General features: G+C 39.7%; 1 protein-coding gene across 3 annotated transcripts in view; it reads left to right on the top strand.

Moving 5' to 3' along the window:
* LOC131434826 (aryl hydrocarbon receptor) overlaps window positions 1–23,935 on the top strand; it is a 698,066-nt gene that overhangs the window by 563,338 nt on the left and 110,793 nt on the right. For all 3 annotated transcript variants that reach the window (XM_058601997.1, XM_058601998.1, XM_058601999.1), the window contains 3 exons: window positions 20,576–20,682; window positions 20,813–21,003; window positions 22,162–22,362. In XM_058601997.1, coding sequence (XP_058457980.1) covers window positions 20,576–20,682; window positions 20,813–21,003; window positions 22,162–22,362 — 499 coding nt within the window. The remainder of the gene's footprint in view (window positions 1–20,575; window positions 20,683–20,812; window positions 21,004–22,161; window positions 22,363–23,935) is intronic.

Below are 23,935 nucleotides of genomic sequence, written 5' to 3'. Positions count from 1 at the left end.
ATAACAGAATAGGACCGCTTGCGGTTTTACGCAGTCCATGAAACGGTGTCCTTCTTCGTCGCAATTCCAACATATTAACATCGAGCGACGATCGTCGAATCTTTTTTTCCGGTGGTTTTGCTCACCTAGCTGGTTCGATTGCGCATCGCGTAGTTCTTGTTGATTCTGCTTTCTTACACTCTGCTGTTGTGCCCATGGTTGTTGCCATCCTGGCTGTCTTGGCATTTCTCGTGCTTGTCTGGTCTTACGTCTGAGCCTCGCGTATTGGTTTCCGTCAGTTGAGGGTGCCTGGAATCCATAACTTGCCGCTGATTTCTCTCAGTTAAGTGTAGTTTCATTGCTTTTACCTCCTCCATAAGCTGGTCTACTCTCAGTTTCCAGTGCTCCCCATCTTCGGATAACTGCAGTGTCTCGCTCTGTACCCATAACTCATTCGTTGGTATTGTTAGTGCTTCCGTCAGGTTGTTTTTCATTTCCACCACATTTATTCTTCCAAATCGTGATTGTTGTGTAGGCATACCGGATCTAGGCTGCGCGCTTGGTTCTACGAAGTTAGGTTCCAGTAGAGCATTATGTGGAATTGGGATTCGTCTCTGTATATTCAATAACATTCTCGTCTCGTCGTAGCTAGTGCACACATCAACCATATCCTGTAGTGATGTAGGTCTTGCTGCCGTCACAATTGTTGCGTAGTCTGCGTTCATGTTTTTCTTTATGATAAAATATTTTTCTTCCGTTTCCATTGGAGGAGATGTGAATCTAAATAGAGCTGAAATGTCCCTGTAGTATTTTGCAAATGATTCTCATTGCCCCTGAAATCGAAAATATGCCTCTAGTCGCAGTATTTGCGCATAACCGCTGGGCAGAAACTATTTTCGAATTTCTCTTTTGAACACGTTCCATGAGCCTAGGGACTGCTGTTGCATGGCTCTTGCGTACCAGTCAAGTGCGTCTTCCTGAAGCAGATGTTTGATTGATGATAGCAAAGTCTCGTCACTCATCCCTTCTGATTTCGCAAACGTCTCGACCCGATCTAGAAAGATGTTGAGGGATGTAGTGTCCTTTTCTCCGCGGAATTTGAAGGGCCAATTGTGCACCGCCTTCAACATGCGTTTGTCTTCTCCCCGTTCGACCGGTTGTCTTCTATCACGATGCAGTATGTGATATAGCATATCCCCTCGTAATTGGTTGAGCTCTTCCTTTATCTCTTGGTAACTCGATTCTCCGTCCTGGGTGAAAAGAGCCTGCGAACCATGTGCACCGAATCTGACATTTTTTCTTGTTCCATTATTCCTCATACTGTTTGAAGCTAATGGTGTATCTTGCGAGCCTTGCAAAGTATTCTGATCTGTGATGTCCCATTGGATTCCTGAGTAGTTCAGTCTCGATCTGCCTTGGCCTCCAACTTCTGATATTGGCGAAACAAATGCATTCAGAGGTGGTCGGTATGAGATGTTCTTCCTTTTTTAACTTCCGATGAAAGGATACCTCTCTCATTACTATCCGCTATCTTGTCTAATTCCGCGCTATTGATGTCTAGACACCTTCATTGTACATTTTCCACTACACGATGTGCAGCACCGCATTTGCCCCTGCCAATGTTTCTTCTGCACAACCTCCGATCGATCTCGAGATTCCAAGGATCTCGTTCTTCCAACCGTAGCCGCACCTCGAATGGTGCGAAAACTTGAGAAAATCATGACTGTGATGCCAGTCTCTTCGTGTGGGTTCCTTTGCTTGCAGTCTGATTTCTTTCCCCGAAGTATGAAAGGTTCTGCTCGATGTATAAAAATGGGGATCCTGCCAAGGAAGGACGTTTAAGCATTATTGCCTCACCACACGTAGATGTTACTTACTATTTGATCCCCATTGTGTCGTATTTCTTAGTGTGTCAACTATCGGATGACGAGAGATAAACCGCCTGCTCTTTCTGTTGGTTGCTTACTGAGCTGCGACAGGGATACTGCTAGCGAACGCTTATCGGACAGTCAGAGAACTAACCTGTTTTCCCGGAAGCTTACAACTGTTGGTTTCGATTCACAATAGGTGGATTATCTTATGGCCGCCTGGACCTGTACCTGTCCGACTCAGCGAGCTATGTTAGTAAGTGGCTCCGTCCAGCCGTCACCTAAGAATTATGTCTTATAGCACTCTGCTTATTAAGCTGGAGTATTTGCGGACGGCGTTAGGTCAGTCGCTTTAGCTGATTCGAAACTAAACTGTGTTTTCTGCCCAAGTGCGCTGACAGATTCTTCGATTGCATGTGTTTCCTTTATTTTTCCGCAAAAGACGAAAATTTAATCGCATGGAAACTATTGAGAACGTCCCTCTGCGAATTCGAGCCTTGATTAGTAAGTTTGTTGGGACACGTTGACTGTCTGTGGTGTGAACTAACCTGGTTATTTTTTGTTGCAAATGCGTGTGGCTGATGTGTGACGCGTAAAATACTCTCTGTCCCTTCTCGTGTAACCGGCTTTAGATGCTTTGACCAGCAGGCCGAACGTTGCACGTGCACCCGAGTTCCAGTGCTGGATTAAAATGGTTGAACGATCTCACCGCGAATATGATTTTTCCTTCAGCGGAAATGACTCTGATCGTCGAGTTTTGACGTTTCTATATCGTACGGTGCGAACTGAATGTGTTGTGTGTCATTTCAGCGCTCATCGCAAGGCGCTTTCGAATTCATATGCTACGTTTATTCGTTTTTCCCACGTTATTGGGTAATGTTTCCCACTTAAGCTAATTAATTTATCCTAACGTTACAGGGGGAGTACATGAAATTTCCGAAACTGAAAATTTTTTTTCGATACCAAAAATATTAAAATTGCCTGAAACGTCGAGATTTAGTTTTATTTCAAACAAAAAAATTTTTCGAAAAAATTGACTTTCTGAGATATTTGATTTGATTTGATTTTGATATTTTTTCTAAGTAAAAAAAGGCCATTTTTTCATAAAAAAAAATTTCTAACTCTCGACGTTTTATGCATTTCTAAGACTTCTGGCCCATTTTTCTCAGAGACTGCTGAACCGAGTTTAACAATCTTATGCTCGTTTGAAAGCTACTGTCGGGCCATTGATCAAGTTCGAAGATCAAATAGCTGTGACATCTGGTTCCGAAGATATGTTTCTCGGAGATGGCTTAACCGATTTGGCAAGTCTAGGCCAATTTGAAAGCTATTGTTACGCCATTGATTAATTTCGAAGATCAATTGGCTGTGACTTTTGGTTCCGGAGAGCTAAATCGGACATGCGTAAGGGGTGCTGCCCGACGGTAAAGGTTTGAAAATTTTCGATCTTGAAAAAGCACCATAGGAGGGAGTACATGAAATTTTAAAAGTCAAAAATTTTTTGTTGATGCCAAAAGTCTTAAAACTGCATGGAACGTCGAGATTTAGCGTCGTCACAAAAATAATTTTTTTTTAAATCAACTTTCTGGGACCCAAAATAAATATTTTATGGCCATACGAACCGTTTTGGGTTATTCTGGCTCCTGAATACCGGTTCTGGAAGTTCCATGAATAATTACCAAAAACTCAAAAGTGGTATTCATTCTTACATCTGATGGAACGTTGAGATTTGAACGAATGATGTTATGGTTTTATACAATTGCTCTTTTCGATCCGACTTGCAGTTCCAAATATGCAGAGTAATAAGTGATTGAAATTTCAACCTATCATTTGAAACGACGGTCATTAAAATAATTCCATGGAAACTAAAACACCAAAGAATCATCATGCAAAACACATGCGGACTTATAATAGAAAGTTATCATCTCACTGCAAGGTAGATTGGGTACGTTTGTGGCATTAAAATGCCTTCTTCTTCACTATACGAGGCTGAGCGTCAATTTGAAAAATGAAAAAAAAAACCGCGTAACATTTTTCTGTTATAATTTTAAACGCTTATAACTCGTACTGTTATCGATTTTGAATGCACACGCGGGCGACTCTGACTCCGACAAAAACAAACACGTGGTACGCGCCCTAAACAACATCTCATAAAAAAGAAAATATAAACAAACTCGCATGGATGTCGTGGTGCAACCCGAGAAAATTTTCAGAGCGGTACTACGCGATTTGAGTTTGATCTAGAGCAACTCCAGGTTGCTCAAGAGTTGTTTGGGCGACTCTAAGTCAGCTCTCGGGCTGTTCTGATCAATGAACAAAAGCGGTATCAGTCATTTATTGATGGATTTATATAATTTAACTATCAATCGATTTGGAAAGATTTTACTTAAACTTATAAGGTAATGTTGTTTTAATATTTCAATTGCATATCATTGAAAAATTGATTTTAACTGGCAAATGTTTTCACGAGCCAATTACAGTCGTAGTAGATGATGACATCTTCTTGTCCGATTTGTGCAGCGTTTGAGCGAATGTCTTTTAAGGTGAAATGAAATTTACGCACGGAGTGTGGGAATCTCCACAGGACTACCCTACTGTTAATAGGAACTACCCACTAGAACACCTTGGATCTCCAACTCTACCTCCCCGGCACAACCGCTAGGTATTACTTCGGGGTAGGAGGCTATTGGTTCTCACAGCACCTTCCCCAGATTTATGCAGAATGGGGATCCTGCTCTCGAGGGATCCACCAGTTGGATGACGAGGTCGGTCCAGTGATGCCGGTTGGAGGGTAACTTTCGGTTCACTGAGGACGGAGGGTTCCCCGACGAGGGAAGTCCTCCCGATCCAAGGTAGTCTTCGAAGTAAGAATCGGACGAAGCACTCCTGCACCCTTTCAATCCAATCGATGTTAACACTGTGATACGGAGCCCAAATTGTAACTCCATACTCCAGAATACTGTGTACTAGTGCGATATAACCTGTCTTGAGGCAGTACACGTCGTTGAAGTTTTGAGTGTTTCGTTTGATTAGTCTCAAAACTGTATAATCCTTCGCAGAAACGAATGAAAACTGTTCGATGAAACGAAGCTTGCAACCGGGAATAATACCCAAGTCTTTAATAAACGAAACTCGTTCAACTGAATCCATCATCATTGAATAATTGGAGACTGTGTCCGTGAGAAAGTTATCACATTACATTTCATAACGTTTACTGTCATGCCGTTTCTGTCACACCAATCCAGGATTCGGTCAATATCCATTTGTAGAGCACAGCAATCCACAAGGCTTGTAATGATGTGATAAATTTTGAGATCGTCAGCATACATTACTTTAAATTACGACAATTCACTGTAAAGATCGAAATGGTCCGAGATAGCTCCCTTGCAGTACATCCGAAGTAATGTGAAACGAATCCGAGAGTGCAGATCCAATTCGTACGGAGGCATTACAATCCGTGAGATATGATGGAATCCAATTGGTTAACCAATCAGGGAATCCACTACGCCTCAATTTTTCCACAGCGAATTGATGAAGAACACGGTCGGATGCTTTTGAAAAATCAAAATACACCGCATCGATTTGTTTTCGTTTTTCAAGTTTGTCGTTTTCCAAGTTTGTCGATCAACGTAGCTAATTAAATTGGTGGAAGTAGACCGCTTTTTGACAAACCCATGCTGATCAGTGGCGATAATATGCTTTACTGATGGGCAATGAACATCCAACACCATGCGTTCGAATACTTTTGGTAACTTTGGTATAATTGGTGACATCGTGCACGTTTCCAGTTTTGTGAACAGGAACTGAAGCTTCTTTCCATTTCGCTGGAAAATAAAGCTCAGCAAGCGAGCTGTTGATAAGCAGAGATGCAGGTAAAGCCAAAGCAGAAGAACATTGCTTCACGAGCGTCGGAGGTAACCCGTCAGATCTTGGCCCTTTCAATCCATCGACTTGTCGTAGATTGTTGTACACCTCGCGTTCAGCAAAAGCAGCAGCAGGTATATTCAAAGAATACGTCGCAAACTACTCAGGTACGATTCTGACAAAGACGGTGAGTTATTACTTAGCACGCTGACAGGAATTCCACGGGAAGAAGTTTTATTCCGCAGAAGAAACCAAAATTGTTTCGGGTCAGCCTTCAAATTGATCTCCATCCGTAAAACGTACAGCCGAAAACACGATGCGTTCAATGATTCAAATTGGTGTTCCAAATCACGAACGAGCAATTTATCATCTAGATTTTTTTTCCGGAAAATACGTTTGCGAGCATTCCTTAGACGATTCCTGAGGTTATGCAGCTCTCCATTCCACCAAGGTTATTTGTTATTAGATTGACACCTGCGTTTTCTTCTAGGCACGAGATTTCGAAAAATTGCATCTAATTCATAATAGAATTTCTCTATTGCATCATCCAAAGTGCCATGCGCCAGTATCTCCACCCAGTTATTCGTATAATTTCAGCATTTAATTCACGAAAATTACACCGATTGAAATCGTGAAATGTTTCTGCATCGTCAACCATATGCACGCATTGAGGAACTTCAATTTTTAAAATGAAAGGAAAATGGTGGTGATTTAGTTTCATTTGTGGCGATGGTGGTGCTAAAATTTCGCAATCATTGGCGCAACTAACAAATGCTAAGTCTAGCAGTTTTCCATTCAGGTTCGTTAAAAAGTTAATTTTTTGTAAACCGGAGGCAATCATAGTTTCCACTAATAAATGTTCATGTTCTGAAGACGCGTTCATGCAGCAGTAGACACCCAACTTCCTCATCCAAGCTCCAGCGTAACAACGATAAATTATAGTCGCCTAAAACTACAATCCTATCACGGTCTCCAAATTTATTGTAAAGCTCATTCACACAGAATAAATGTTGCTCATGTAGAGAAAGATCAGTATTCGGCGGTAAATATAGCACAAATGACAAAAGCAGTTCTCTCGCATGTGACACGGACTGCTATCAGCTCAAGACGGTCAGCTCCATGAACGTACACTGTGCTACTCTCAATGCCCTTTTTTATTCCAATCAAAACACATCCACCACGCAGATACTGGCTAGTCAAATTATTACGATCACATCAATAAATAATGTACTGGTCGGTAAGCTCTGTATCAAGTATATTACCATTAAGCCAAGTTTCTGTGAGTACAATCACGTCGTAATCAGAAGCAGAAAGAAACGAGAAAAGTGCATTCGTTTTGGTGCGTAAACCCCGGACGTTTAGATAGTAAATCGTTAGTTATCGGTTCATATGATTATATACGCTGTTTGAAACAATACTGTTGGATATCGATTGGGAGTGTAGTGTTGAATTAGAATGAGCAGTGTGCGACATATTATAGGGTAACGTAGCACACATAAAATTTGTCGTTGGATAATTATTACTGGTCAGGTTGAAATTGAAAGGTTGTTCGATCCTCGGACCCTCCGACCTTGAAAAACACAAAGCTCATCATCAAGATTTCTACCCGTTGGAACTAGCTTGTGCACTTCGACAGTCTCGTCGGTATTCAGGTTTCGCTGTACAAACTCGCGTATGTTCTCATCAGTGGCTTTAGGATTAAAACCGGACAAATATAGCCAAAACATATTTTCGGTGGACATACGTGTTGTCAATGGTACCACAATATTTGGATCCACGTTTTTTGTACCTTCTGTTGCATTAGAAGTAGAGTGATCGACCATCATCTGATCGGGGGCGCTTACGAGAGTTGCTTGAAGTTCCATCTTCTCTACCGGACGTCTGAAACGCGGCTGGCATATGCTGTAAAATTTTATTAGTTTTTCGCTGTTTTGCTCCATTTCTTGTTTCAGTTCCAGTAGCGCTTTGTTGTATTCCTCGCTTATGACGGTTATGGCATTGTTCGTGGATGAGATGGTCTGACGGAAAGTGGCATTTGCCATTATTTGTTGTATCCAGAACACATTCGAGCATTCAGCAATTAAATCACGAGTCGCACTGGATTGCTTCACGCACTTCAGATGGAAGGATGATCGGCAAGATCCGCTGCAAACTATTTCTTCTGCTTTCTTTGACTCGCAAGCTCAGGCACAACAAACTGAGATGGAATCCATTGTATGGTTACGGATGGATGGGTTGATGTTGAAACGGGCTTAAAAATACAAAAAATCACTGGTTAAAAGTTGAATACGTAACACATGCTACAAATATCTTACCTCAAACTGTTGTTTACATTAGAAGAATTAAGTGGTAGTTGTCCTGTTATAAAAGTGTAACTGTCATAAGAAGCAGATGATGACGTAGTCGACCTACCTGTCAATAAAATGTTTTCGTTAAAAATTTGGAACCATTCGCTCTTTTTTTATAAGTATTACTTGGGAAGGGGTAGAACCAAGTAATTCTTTTAGTTCACTTTCAATTTCTTCAGTACTTTGATCATTTGATAAGCCGTTCAAGACAGTCTTGAAAGGTCTGTCTGATTTTATATCATATGAATAAAATTTATGAAGTTCCTCGGATAAGCCGTTCGTAATCTTCCAATCTGCCAACCAAGACTCAACATTTTCCTCTTCGTCCGATTTGAAATGAGACTTTTACTTACGGGAGAAAAGTAGAAAGCTCAGTACGGAATGCTTTGAAGTCGGAAATCATCACCGTCACTGGAGGCATAGATTGTTGTTTCTTCCCAGAAATACAAGCGTCCAAGCGTAGCCGAATTTTAATAGAATGTTCTTCTATGTCGCTACAATCGGATTCAGGAAGAATCTCGTAAATATTGTTAGACGGCATAGGATCAACAGAAGAGCAGTCCGTCCGTTGTCTTTTATTTATACATTCAAATCTTCGAATAGACTCCTAGTTTGGATGAGTCTTGATAAGGACTGATTTAGTGGTAGTCTTAATAAAGACTGATTAGTTCGAAGAATAATTCTTTTGATGGCCAGCCTTAAAAGAGGCTGATTAATTTCTTAGTCTCGAAAAAGACTTGTAATATTAGTGTTTAATAATTACCTTAAAATTCCATTCTCATATATTAAAATTTAGACGTAGTAGAAAATGTTCAGTGAAATATTTATAGTTCACCTCAAGTCTTTGCACTACATGCGATGTTTCTGAAACTTTTAAACCCGTGAGATACACCCTAAGAATCTTGTTATTATATACAGAATTGCCCTATCAGTTATATATAGATGCTTTGGAAGAAACAATGATAGCAGGTAGCGATTGATAGCGTGATCGAAGATAAAACCAATCACTCAGAACAGTATCGAGATCAGTTCCTTTCACACCTGGTCACCTGGTGTTCCAGCTCATTCAGTAAAAAGCGTTCAAGCAGACAGGTTGTGTTACTGGCTTGTGAGTTAACGGCTATCACCGAGTCAAGGCAACTTTAGCTGCAGGTAAACCAAACCCGCCTGCGCCTATTGCAAACGCAGCAAAAGCTGGTGTTCAGCCAATATTCGGGGCGTTCCCGACTTGGAAGCAATCGAAGAAGGCCATCCCATTCATATGCACAGAGGTGAAGAGACACAGAGGTGCGAACGCATAGAAGTGCTCAGACACAGAGGTGCGGAGACGAAGGGGTGTAAAGGCACAGAGGTGCTAGGGCGCATCAGCGCAAAGCCACAGAGACAACCACCAGGTATCAGTTCGTATGGTGTACAGTACCGGTTGCGGTGGACAGAAAGAAGCATTATCGTGTGGTGCTACACAAGAAGCATCACAACCCATCGTCAACAAGAGCTACAACGCTGTATCTAAGGCCAGGTACAGGCAGCGTACAGACCAAGCTCAGCGAAGACCACGACGGCAGAGCAACGGAGATAGAAGACAGCAAATTTAAAATAGTTGGAGCGAGCTTCACACCGAGTAATTGAGGAAAGCAGAAAGCGACTAACAGGTAGATCTATAATTTTATTTTATTTCACTTCAAAGTATATTCTCGTTTATATAATTCAGTTGAGATCAATTTAAACATATATATGTAATGGATGATCTAATGGATGAGAATCCAGGAGATCCATCTCTGCCACCAGGCGAAAATTTAACGGTTCCTAACTCGCAGAGAACGAAGTTTTACAATGAAACTTCTGCGGGCCCATGGATAGTATATTTTCGACGTAAAATGAAGGCATTAAATTTATTTAATATATCTAAAGAATTGACATCACGATTTCCCGCTACCAAAGAGATAGTAAGAGTCCATAAAGACAAGATCCGCGTTGTAGTCGATTCCTTGAAGCAGGCTAATGAGATTGTTGTTTGTAAATTATTTACCCGCGAATATCGCGTATATATCCCTTCAAAAGACGTTGAAATAGACGGTGTTATCACCGAAGCGGGTCTTTCGGTTAAAGAGTTGCTTGAGCATGGAGTTGGACGTTTCAAAAACTCTATGCTTGAGGGAGTAAGGATACTTGAGTGCAAGCAATTGTACTCAGCATCTTTCGAAGAAGGAAACAAAACTTATAGACCTTCAGATTCGTATCGAGTAACATTCGCTGGATCTGCCTTGCCTAGCCATGTCCACATCGATAGAGTTCGCCTTCCTGTTCGGCTTTTCATACCAAATGTTATGAATTGCACGAACTGCAAAAAATTTGGCCACACAGCTACTTACTGTAGCAATAAGTCGAAATGTACAAAATGTCAAGGGCCTCATAAGGATAATCTTTGCGATAAAGATATTGAAAAATGTGTTTATTGTGGAGAAAGTCCTCATGATGATCTTTCAGTATGCGCTGCATTTAAATTGCGTAAGGACAAAATGAAGCTTTCTTTAAAAGCACGGTCTAAGCGCACATATGCGGAAATGCTCAAAACTATCATTTATGTCCCACCTTTGGAATCCAAAAACGGTTTTTCAAAACTGGCGGAACCAGAGGAATCTGACTCTGACGGAAATAGTGAAGATACCTCGTTTGTCACTCCTCAAGGGTCTGTTAAGAGGAGATTAACAAACCACAAAATACCAAAAAAGACTCCTAAAATTACACCTTCAAAAAAAGATCCCCGTGTTAAATCTAAAAAGCCAAATTTAAAACCAAAAACTGTACCTCCTGGTTTGTCAAATTCACAAACCAATCCAGGAACTAGCTCAAGAAAAGACAATAATCCAGTGGGCTCCATTTCACATTCACCAACAGGATTACTGAAATTGTCGGAAATTGTAGAATGGATTTTCGCTGCATTCAATATTTCTGAACCTCTAAAGACCATCATAACAGCATTCATACCAATAGCTAGAACTTTTTTGAAACAGTTATCAGCTCAATGGCCAGCTCTTTCGGGTTTTGTATCATGTGATGGATAATTTATCATCCGCCGCAAATGATTCAATCACTGTCCTGCAGTGGAATTGTCGAAGCATCATACCAAAACTTGATTCATTTAAAGTTTTGTTGCATAGTCAAAAATGTGATGTATTTGCTTTGTGCGAAACATGGCTTACATCAAATATAGCTTTAAATTTTAATGACTTTAACATTGCTCGACTCAATTCGACTAGATTGCACCTGGAAAGTATTTCCTGATTTACACGGTAGCGATCATTTACCAATCATCATCTCAATTAGCAGTAACAAATGTATTGCTAATTCAGGTAATATTCCATATGATTTGACAAAAAATATTGACTGGATTAAATACCAAAGTAATATCTCAAGTGTCTTAAATTCAATGGAAGAGCTCCCCCCACTTAAAGAATATGACTTCCTCGTTTGTTCGATTCTGGAGGCCGCAAAACAAGCCCAAACCAAACGATTTCTTGGTCCATCGTCTAACAGAAGACCTCCAAATCCTTGGTGGGACAAAGAGTGCTCAGATGCTAAACACGCGAAACAAAATGCTTTCAAGACGTTTTTAAAACGAGGAGGAGGAACTCCTCAGAATTTTGAAAAATTCTTGGTTTTAGAAACCAAGTACAAGAACATACTTCGGGTTAAGAAATGCAGCTATTGGAGACATTTTGTGGAAGGTTTGTCAAGAGAAACCTCAATGAGCACTTTTTGGAATACGGCCAGACGAATGAGGAATCGTAACGTAGGAAATGAGAGTGAGGAATACTCGAATCGATGGATATTTGATTTTGCGAGGAAAGTTTGTCCAGATTCCGTTCCTACGCATAGCATTATTAGGGAGTCTTCTTCAAATGATGATTCCATTGATAGCCCCTTTTCAATGATGAAATTTTCCATAGCACTCATGTCTTGTAATAATAACGCTCCTGGGTTGGACAGAATTAAATTCAATTTGGTGAAGAATCTGCCCGACCTCGCAAAAAGACGTTTGTTGAAATTGTTCAACAAGTTTCTTGAGCAAAATATTGTTCCACCTGACTGGAGACAAGTGAAAGTTATCGCCATTCAAAAGCCGGGGAAACCAGCTTCCAATCACAACTCATATAGACCCATTGCAATGTTGTCCTGCATCAGAAAATTGTTCGAAAAAAATATTCTACGACGTCTCGACACTTGGGTCGAGACGAACGGTTTGTTGTCAGATACTCAGTTTGGCTTCCGTAGAAATAAAGGGACGAATGATTGCCCTGCATTACTTTCGTCTGACATCCAAATTGCCTTCGCTCAAAAGCAACAAATGGCATCTGTATTTTTAGACATTAAAGGAGCATTTGATTCAGTTTCCATTGATGTTCTTTCAGACAAGCTCCACCAACATGGACTCCCAGCGATTATAAATAATTATTTGCACAACCTTTTGTCAGAGAAACGCATGCATTTTTCACATGGCGTTTTGGCAACACTCAGAATTAGTTACATGGGTCTCCCGCAAGGCTCATGCCTCAGTCCGCTCCTCTATAATTTTTACGTGAATGACATTGACAGCTGTCTAGTAACCCCATGTACACTAAGACAATTGGCAGATGATGGCGTGGTTTCAGTTACTGGATCCAAAGCTATTGATATGCAAAAACCATTGCAAGATACCTTAGATACATTGTCCGTTTGGGCTGTTCATCTTGGTATCGAATTCTCTGCGGAGAAAACAGAGCTGGTCGTCTTTTCAAGAAAGCATGATCCCACGCAACTTCAGCTTCATATGATGGGAAGAATAATCGAACAGGTTTTGACTTTCAAATACCTCGGGGTGTGGTTTGATTCCAAATGCACGTGGGGAGGACACATTAGGTATCTGATAACGAAATGCCAACAAAGAGTAAATTTTCTTCGAACAATAACAGGGTCTTGGTGGGGTGCTCATCCGCAAGATCTAATAAAATTGTATCAGACAGCGATACTTTCAGTTATGGAATATGGATGCGTTTGTTTTCATTCCGCTGCAAATTCTCATATTATCAAACTTGAGCGAATTCAGTACTGTTGTTTGCGAATTGCTTTAGGCTGCATGCATTCGACACATACAATGAGTCTTGGAGTTCTGGCGGGAGTTCTTCCATTAAAAGATCGATTTTGGGAGCTTTCATCACGCCTGCTAATAAGATGTGAGGTGCTGAATCCCATGGTAATTAATAATTTCGAACGACTAGTCGAGCTTCGATCTCAAACAAAATTCATGACAGTATATTTTAACCATATGTCACTGGAAATCAACCCTTCAAGATTTATTCCTATCCGTGTCAGCCTCCTAAATGTCCTCCATGCAGCGCGAAGTGCGTGGAATCCCGGATCACCTACGCTCTATGGAAATCCCAAAAATATTTTCCAGTAAGTTCAGGCATATTGACTCAGAGAAAATGTTTTACACGGACGGATCGCGAATTGAAGAAGCGACAAGGTTTGGTATGTTCAACAATAATGTTTCGGCCTCATTCAAGCTTCAAGAACCTGCATCTGTTTATATAGTAGAGTTAGCAGTAGTTCATTATAGCTTGAATGTAATCGTCACATTATCTCCAAACCATTATTTCCTCTTCACAGATAGTCTGAGTGCAATTGAAGCCATTCGCTCAAACGCTGCTGGCAAAAATGAACCGTTTTTCTAGGGCAAAATAAAACAGTGTCTGAACGACATATTGAATAATAATTATCTAATCACTATAGTCTGGGTCCCGGCTCATTGCTCCATTCCAGGCAATGAAAGAGCCGATAATTTAGCCAAACGTGGTGCTAATGAGGGTGAAATTTATGAGAGACCGATTGCTTTCAACGAATTTTATAGCGCGACTCGCCAAAGAACACTTGCCAGCTGGCAAGCTTCTTGGGATAAAGATGATCTGGGTCGGTGGATGCACTCAATTATTCCTAAAATTTCGACAAAGGCATGGTTCAAGGGGCTGGATGTGAGTAGGGATTTCATTCGTTTGATGTCCAGACTCATGTCCAATCACTACACGTTAGATGCACATCTCCTTCGAATTGGACTTTCCGAAACTAATCATTGTGCTTGTGGCAAAGGCTATCGCGATATTGATCATGTCGTTTGGACATGCGTGGAGTATCGTGATGTCAGATCTCAACTAATAAATTCCTTGCGTACCCAAGGTAGACTATCCAATGTCCCAGTTCGAGACATTCTTGCTTATCGTGACCTTTCTTACATAAAACTTCTTTATCATTTCATAAAGAAAATTGAAGTTTCAATTCAATAATTGACCCTTTTGAGGGTTAGTTCTGACTCCTACTCCTTCATCTAATAGCAAAATTTTAATAAAAATGATGTGCTGATACAAACAAACTAAAAATAGGTTACGAAATCAACAACAAAATGTATAAAAATTTAAGCTTATCTTATAATTTATAGTAGTAAATCGCTTGGTACAAATAATGTTCTTAAGTAGATTTAATAATAAATAACGAAATAGCTAATATGATATTTAAAAAATAAGAGAAATATGTTCTATTAAACTCAAATCGCTGTTACTATATTAGTATTATATTAGGTTAAGAATTCTATGTAAAAGTGATGATACGGCGAAGAAAAACTTATGTAAATTGCCTTAAGAAATAAACGTATTTATGAAAAAAAAAAAAGTGTTCCAGCTCTAGTAAAAAGAAAAATCCGTTTGGTTCCCCAGAGTCCGCAATATTGTCGTGTCGGCGAAATCGCGGGTTGCGAGTGTCCGCATGTAAATTCAAGTCTCGGAATTAACATGGTCCTTCGAGCCGGATTATAGCCACCAGTGCCAGTGCCAAAGTGAACTAAAAGTTAATCATTTTGCGGCTGGCGTTCCGCCATTGTGTGGAACAATAGTTGCTTCGACAATGGTTGGCAAGGGGAAGCCAAGCGGATTTTACCGCCATGGCGACTTTACACGTTGCACAAACGTCAAATGTAAGTAACGAATCGAATATGGATCGTAAATGCTTGCAGTGCGGAAATGATCACTATTTGCATCAGTGCTTTAGGTTTCGAAAGCTCTCACCAAGGCAGCGATTCGACTTTCTAAAACGACATCACTTATGTTTAAATTGTATGAAAACCTCTGGACATGGCTGTAAGGATTGTTCGTCGGATGGGTGTCGCAAATGCACAAAACGCCATAATACTCTTATTCATTTGCCACCACTAGAATCAAATGCTCAAGCCAACAGTTCTACAACCTCCACTCCTACCATCCAAACTGATCCCTCGCAATTTGCTATCGCGCTATCTCACAACTCTAAAGACAGCTCTAATCTTACACTGGTAGCCACCGAGCATCCCGCCTTAGAATCAGACACATTCTCGCGTCCTTCGTCTAAGCTACCTACGAACCCACCCAACGGTTTTACGGCCCACTCGACGAAGCTTCCCAACGAAACTGCTGCTCTCCACCGCGTTGGTTTACGTAGAAGATCTTAACGGTGCAAATGTCGTGGCTCGAGTTCTATTGGATAGCTGCTCGCAGTTTAATCTCATGACAGAGTCATTACTTCAAAGGTTGAAATTACCCGTCGTTCCCGAAAATGTCAATCTTGGCTGCGTAGGCAGCAAGGTTACTTCGATTACAAGAGCAGCCGAAACTTCCATTACATCTCGTGTATCAAAATTTTCTCGAAAATTAAAGTTTCTCGTTCTTCCGGTGATCTCTTCCAATCAGCCGGTACAAGCCATGAACACGGTGAATTGGGAAATCCCCAGTTGGACTACGTTGGCGGATTCAACATTTTGCACACCTGGGCCTATCGACGCTCTTCTTGGTGCAGAAATATTTTTTGAGTTGTTACGTTACAGAAAAGTGGCTCTTGGTCATCGTCTGTCACTACTTCAAAACACTATATTTGGCTGGATTGTATCTGGCAAATGCTCGGAGAATGACACAAAATCTCTTGATAGGCATAGTTTCCACCTGACCAGTAACGCACGGCTAGATCAATTGCTGGTTCGCTTTTGGGACTTAGATCAATGTTACTCGAATTTTTGTTGGTCTCCTAGCGAAAAGCAGTGTGAACGTCACTTTGTTACTCATGTGACTCGAAATGAGCGGGGCAGATACGTCGTCCGTCTTCCAGTGAAACCCGAGCTTTTACCACGCTTGCGAGACAACCGCTTTAATGCTCAGCGTCGCTTTTTAGCACTTGAGAGAAAATTAGACTCAGATTCTACTCTTCGATCGCAGTATGAAGAATTCATCCACGAGTATCTGAGCCTGGGGCACATGCGGGAAATCACCTCAATTGAATTGGCGCTCCCACAATACTACCTTCCACATCACGCAATTATCCGACCTGAAAGTACAACCACCAAACTTCGAACTGTATTCGATGCCTCTTGTAAAAGCAGTTCTGGACTTTCTTTAAACGATGTTCTTCTAGCGGGACCCACAATACAAGATACGTTGCTTTCAATAGTACTGCGCTTCCGTTTACACGCATTTGTGATTACTGGGGACATAGCCAAGATGTACCGCCAGATTCTCGTACATACAATTGACCAACCTCTTCAACGAATTTTTTTGGCGTAAAAATAAATCGGAATCACTCAAAACGTACCAACTATTAACCGTAACAAATGGTACAAGTTCAGCGCCATTCCTCGCTACTCGCTACGTTTTGCAGCAACTCTCGGAAGATGAACATGAGCGTTATCCTCTGGCAGCATCAGTAGTCCGGAAGGATATGTATATGGATGATTTGCTCACCGGTTGCGATGATCTAGAAGAGCTGAAAATACTGTGGACACAGTTACAGCGGATATTCGAAAGTGCCGGAATGCAACTGCGCAAGATGTCGTCGAATAATCAAGAAATTTTGAACATGATACCTGAAGATTGTCGAGAAACAAAAACTCTCATCGAGTTTGATTCCGAAGCACCCATTAAAGCCCTCGGGTTACTTTGGGAACCGTCAACCGATTCAATTCTTCATAAGTTACCTAGATTTTCACAACGCGAGCAGTTCACTAAACGCATCATCCTATCGAGAATGTCCAGCTTTTTTGATCCACTAGGACTCCAGCCATCGTAAAGGCAAAAATACTAATTCAAACCCTGTGGAAACTAGACTATGAATGGGATTTTCCGCTACCAGAGGCATTCGTTTCGGAGTGGAGTGAATATCAACGTCAGTTCAGTCAACTAAAAAACTTCCGTCTACCACGGCATGTGCGATCACTTCGCCGTTCTGCTCGTACCGAAATTCACGGGTTCAGCGACGCATCCGAGCATGCGTACGGTGCGTGCTTGTATTTACGTTCGATTGCTCCAGATGGGTACGTAACTGTCAGGATCTTAGCGGCTTAATCTCGTGTTGCCCCTGTATACAACAAATTCATCGCTCGATTAGAATTGTGCGCAGCTCTATTGCTAGCGAAATAGTACCTTACAGTCCGCGATAGTATCGAATTTAATGGTAGCGTATTCATGTGGACGGATTCTACAATTGTTTTGCACTGGCTGTCTTCCAGTCCGTCAACATGGCAAACTTTTGTAGCTAATCGAGTCGCCGAGATTCAGGAGATTACGGCCAACTGCACCTGGAATCATGTTCCTGGTGAGGAAAACCCTGCTGACCTCATATCTAGGGGGATGGACATTGGTCCATTACTAGATTGCTCGTTATGGTGGAACGCCACGCCCTGGCTTGCTTCATCATGGCCGGAAGTCCCGGAGCAATTCGGACGTTTCAAGGATAGAGACTTAGAAATTCGCAAAGGCATTGCTCTTCCTGTCGCTGCGCACGAGACGGACTTACTATCGCAGTTTTCCTCACTCACCACCTTCAATCGTATCAGCGCTCTTTGCAAGCGATTCGCTGATAACTGCCGGGCCCTTGCATCTCGTCGTAGGCATCCTGAGCAGCAACAAATTAATCTCTGTCGGTATGGTGCAATTACTGTAAACGAACTAAACGAAATTCTGCTCTCTGTCGTCCGCATGGTCCAGCACGAATGTTTTACTTAAGAAATCTCTGCATTGAAGGCTAATAAACATGTGTCCAACCAATCCAAATTTCGATTTCTCCATCCCGAGTTGCATGATGGACTAATTCGTGTTGGTGGCCGGCTTCAAAATGCAGATATCCACGTTAATGCTAGGAACCCCCTCGTCTTGCCATCAAGACATCCGCTAAATCGCTTGATCGCGGAAACAATTCATCGACAGCAATTACACTGTGGTCCTCAACAGCTGTTAGTGACGATGCATCAACGTTTCTGGCCACTGCGCGGTCGAGACCTTGTACGTAGCGTGGTTCATTCCTGTGTAACATGTGTTAAGGCACGACCACGTCAGCTTTCGCAACTTATGGGATCTTTGCCTGCCGTTCGAGTTACACAATCTCACGCATTCGAAAATGTTGGGATTGATTTTGCAGGACCGTTCTATCTTCGACGCTCAAGCCCTCGTGCCGCTCCGTCGAAATCGTGGCAGTTTTCGTCTGCATGGCAACGAAAGCGGCGCATTTGGAACTTGTCAGCGAGTTAACTACAGCAGCGTTCATCGGATGTTTTCGTCAATTTATTGCTAGACGTGGTCGACCAAAAAATGTGTACTGTGACAATGCAAAAAACTTTATTGGTGCCGACCGTGAAATACGACGTTTATTTCTCTCGCAGCAGCATCGACACGCCATCAGTAGTGAAGCTTCTGCTCAACTAATTCAGTTTCATTTCATCCCTGCTCGCTCACCAAACTTTGGCGGACTTTGGGAAGCCTGTGTCAAATCGATGAAACAGCATCTTCGTCGTGTTATCGGAACTGCATGCCTAACCCAAGAAGCATTCGTTACCGTTTTAACACAAGTTGAGAGTTGTTTGAACTCAAGGCCTGTTACGCCAATCTCCACGGACCCAAATGACATGCAAGTGTTGACACCAGGTCATTTTTTAATTGGGCGAGCACTCAACGCATTGCCAGAACCCGATTACACGCTGATACCAGAAAACCGGTTGCGAATGTGGGAACGCATCCAACGTTACACACAACATTTCTGGCAGAGATGGCATCATGAGTACCTAACATCCCTTCAAAAGCGATACAAGTGGTCCAAATTCACTCGTAATCTTGCTATTGGCTCAAACGTACTACTACAGGAAGAGTCTCTCCCGGTGTTGAAATGGTCGATAGGAAGAGTTTTAGACGTACATCCAGATCCAGATCCATTCGGTTGCCTTCTGGAAATGTTACCAGGAGGTCGATTTCGAGACTTTGTTTGCTACCCATTGAAGTTGATCCAGCGCAACTGCCAGACACAGCAAAGAACTCATCGCATAATTCCACAGAGTCGACCTGAGACTCTGGTCACATCATCCCCATAGAACCTCAGTGAACCTAGGGAAGTGAATATTGATAAATTAATTATTGAAATACAATTCAAGGTGGCCGGAGTGTTTAATAATTACCTTAAAATTCCATTCTCATATATTAAAATTTAGACGTAGTAGAAAATGTTCAGTGAAATATTTATAGTTCACCTCAAGTCTTTGCACTACATGCGATGTTTCTGAAACTTTTAAACCCGTGAGATACACCCTAAGAATCTTGTTATTATATACAGAATTGCCCTATCAGTTATATATAGATGCTTTGGAAGAAACAATGATAGCAGGTAGCGATTGATAGCGACAGTATCGAGATCAGTTCATTTCACACCCGGTCACCGATCAGTACGTGTGTCGCTATCGGTTATATTAAATTAAATGGTGTACAAGTGTTCCAGCTCTAGTAAAAAGAAAAATCCCTTTGGTTCCCCAGAGTCCGCAATATTGTCGTGTCGGCGGAATCGCGGGTTGCGAGTGTCCGCATGTAAATTCAAGTCTCGGAATTAACAATTAGAATATCACTCTTTGTATAGCCTTCAGACAGGCTGACTAATTGTTAGTCTTCAAAATGGCTGTTAGAGATTCAGGTTCAAACTGAACTCTAGGTAGCCAGAAAAAATTTCCAGGAGCCAAGAGCTATTCACGTTCGGTGCGAACGACTGTTGAACACCGATTGTTTACCGGTGTTGATGTCGCGCTTTACAAGGGCACAGTTCCAGTTTCTGAGTTTCTGTTCTTTGATATTACCCACCCGACTTTTTGATGAAAAAGAGAGAGCCTGCCTCATCCGGTATATTTCCAATTATATAGAGAAAGCAATTACACATTTTATTTCGTTTATTTTATGATTCAAAACTTCCTTTCCCATTTCTTTGCATTGAAAAGCCACTGTTAAAACACTCCGCATCAAGAGCTCACTTGTTGCATCACCTATTAGTGTAGTAAGAATTATTGCTCTAACGTTTACTGTTGAAACAAACCAAATGCAAGCTAATTAATGGCTGCTTTCTAAATAGTTAAATAACCAACATACGTATTATTATATAATTGAATATGCTATGCTCTGCTGGAAAAGTTTTTAAATAAATAAATGTTTCATTTTTCAGAGGTAAAACTATACTTGGGTACTCAGACCTAGAACTCGCTAATATGGGTGGTTACGATTTAGTCCATTTCGACGACCTAGCTTATGTTGCCAGTGCGCATCAGGAATGTATGTATCTCGAGAAGAACAGTTTTGATATTTAAAAACAAACATAACAAAATTTTGTAATTTAAATAACAAAAATGAATCTTAGCCCTTATTGCTCTTTATGAAAATTAACATTAAATTTATTCCACAGTACTGAAAACGGGAGCATCAGGAATGATTGCTTATAGATACCAAAAGAAAAGTGAACAATGGCAATGGCTTCAAACTAGTTCAAGATTAGTGTATAAGAACTCAAAACCTGATTTTGTAATTTGTACACATAAGCAATTAATGGAAGAAGAAGGTCGCGATCTATTAGGTAAAAGAACAATGGATTTCAAAGTAAGTCACGTCAATATATATCTATATATATATATATATATATATATATATATATATATATATATATATATATATATATATATATATATATATATATATATATATATATATATATATATATATATATATATATATATATATATATATATATGTATATATATATATATATATATATATATATATATATATATATATATATATATATATATATATATATATATATATATATATATATATATATATATATATATATATATATATATATATACTAAGATTTGATTCCTTTGTTCGGTAATTTTTTTTACGTAAACTTTCGGTAATCAATAGAAATTAACGATATTACGGTACATGAACTTCATTTTAAAACAATTATGCAAATTTTTACCGGACGAACAGTTTTACGCAAGTTTTCATTACAGAATACAGATATACAATTCATACTATAAATCTGAATAGTCGCCGAGTACAGTAAAAACCATACCGTCCGTATGATAAAATAATCTTTCAATAACCGAACTTTTGTAAATACTGATTGTCGTGAAAACTAGCTGTCGAACAGTTATTAAAATTTTCAGTAATTGTCTTTCTATTAACCAAACTAAAAAATCGTCGAAGTTTTTAAAACATTTGAATTACTCAAAGCTTTTTGTAGGCAGAAAATAATTTCATATCACTATGTCCACTTGCTGCCAATACATTTCGTTCGAAAAATTTTATCGTAAGCTAGAAATGTATGTTGTTTTATGAAATCCGAAAATCTATTCAAATTCGAATTTTGACCAAAAGTAAACAAACACAACAAAAATTACCGAATCATATATATAAATATATATATACATATATATGTATATATATATATATATATATATATATATATATATATATATATATATATATATATATATATATATATATATATATATATATATATATATATATATATATATATATATATATATATATATATATATATATATATATATGTGTGTGTATATATATATATATATATATATATATATATGTGTGTGTATATATATATATATATATATATATATATATATATATATATATATATATATATATATATATATATATATATATATATATATATATATATATATATATATATATACTAGAAAATATTGTGTATTTCAATAGGTTAGCTACTTAGACACTGGATTAGCGTCAACTTACTTTACCGATGCAGATCAATTAATAAATACTACAAGTGAATCTCCCAGTACATCACCAGTTTCGTCGCAGCAAAGATACAGCCGACGATACAAAACCCAGCTCCGAGATTTTTTATCAACATGTCGTTCAAAACGGAAACTCTTGCATCAACCCTCCGGAGGGCAGGTAAAAATTAATTTATAGTAATCCCAAATCCACCAGTACCAACACGTAAAGATAAGCCCAAGGCCCATCAACATAACTGCACTACTGCTTCCGAACATTAAAACACCCATTGATGCATTATTACCATCTAACGTCATTTATAGCCTGCGTTGCTCAGACTGCAATGACCTATATTGACATGATCCGAACCAGCTAAAAACACGAATGTATGGACACCAATCAAACATTAATATGTAACATAGGCTGAAAGAAGATGGCAAAAGAAACACCGACCAGCAGATGATTTCTCTCGGTGATAAAACTGCTCCCATCAAACATATGATCACTCACGACCATATGTTCGACGTAAACAATGTCACAATAATTGATAAATCGTTCAGATCCTCAGCGCTACCAATACTTGAAATGTGCCATATAACCAACACAACCAATTCCGTAAACCACCGCACCGATGTGGATGGCCTTAACACTACGTACGCAGGCATCCTACACACCGTTAAATAGCTAACACTCGACGGAATATACACACTAAGATTCGATTCCGTTGTTCGGTAATTTTTTTGACGAAAACTTTCGGTAATCAATAGAAATTACCGATATTTCGGTATATGAACTTCATTTTACAACAATTATGCAATTTTTTACCGGACGATCAGTTTCACGCAAGTTTTCATTACAGAGTTCTGTAAATAGATATACAATTCATACGGTAAATCGGAATAGTCGCCGTGTACGGTAAAAACCATACCGTCCGTATGGTAAAACAATCTTCCAATAACCGAACTTCTGTAAATATTGATTGTCGTGAAAACTAACTGTCAAAAAGTTATTAAAATTTTCAGTAAGTGTCTTTTTATTAATCAAATGAAAAAATATCTTGAAGGGTTCGTCGAATGGAATGAGGTACAAGTGCACAAGTTTTTAAAACATTAGAACTACTCAAAGCTTTTTGTTTACTTATAGGCAGAAAATAATTTTATATCACTATGTACACTTGCTGTCAATACATTTCGTTCGAGAGTTATTTATGGTGGACTTGGCGGGTTGTGCAATGCTCCGAAAGCCGCTCATAATTCCGGTCATCCGGGACATTTGACCCTTTTTTCGTGAAATAAAATTATAGCCACGACAAGTTGGAATTTTCTTCATTCGTTTTTGTGAATTTGTGTTGTTTTTTGAAATCCGAAAATCCAGAATTTCAACCAAAGGAAAACAAACAATCAAAAAATTACCGAACAATCAGTTAGATCCATTTGGTTTACAGTTTACGGTAGTTGTTTGACAGTTCAGCAATTACCGAACGATCGGTAATCAATTTAATTACCGAACTGATTACCGAACGTTTGGCTGTTGAAAATTCGGTAAAAAATTACCGAATTCTGCGAAATTTTCTAAGTGTGTAGCCACTGAAACTCACACTAACAATGTCAGATTTGTTGGCTCACAATCTACCCAAAACAAATTTATACCCTCCATTTTCAAATACCAGTAAGCAGTGCGTGCAGATGGAAGTGTTGTCTAAAATACAGTTTACGAAAATTTAATGCCGTTAATAAAGAATCTTTTTCAGTGT

This window comes from Malaya genurostris, chromosome 3, assembly GCF_030247185.1.
Source record: "Malaya genurostris strain Urasoe2022 chromosome 3, Malgen_1.1, whole genome shotgun sequence".
In the NCBI taxonomy this organism is placed as follows: Eukaryota; Metazoa; Arthropoda; class Insecta; order Diptera; family Culicidae; genus Malaya; species Malaya genurostris.
Note: the sequence above shows the minus strand (reverse complement) of the source record. Positions and strands in the feature narration are given on the sequence as shown.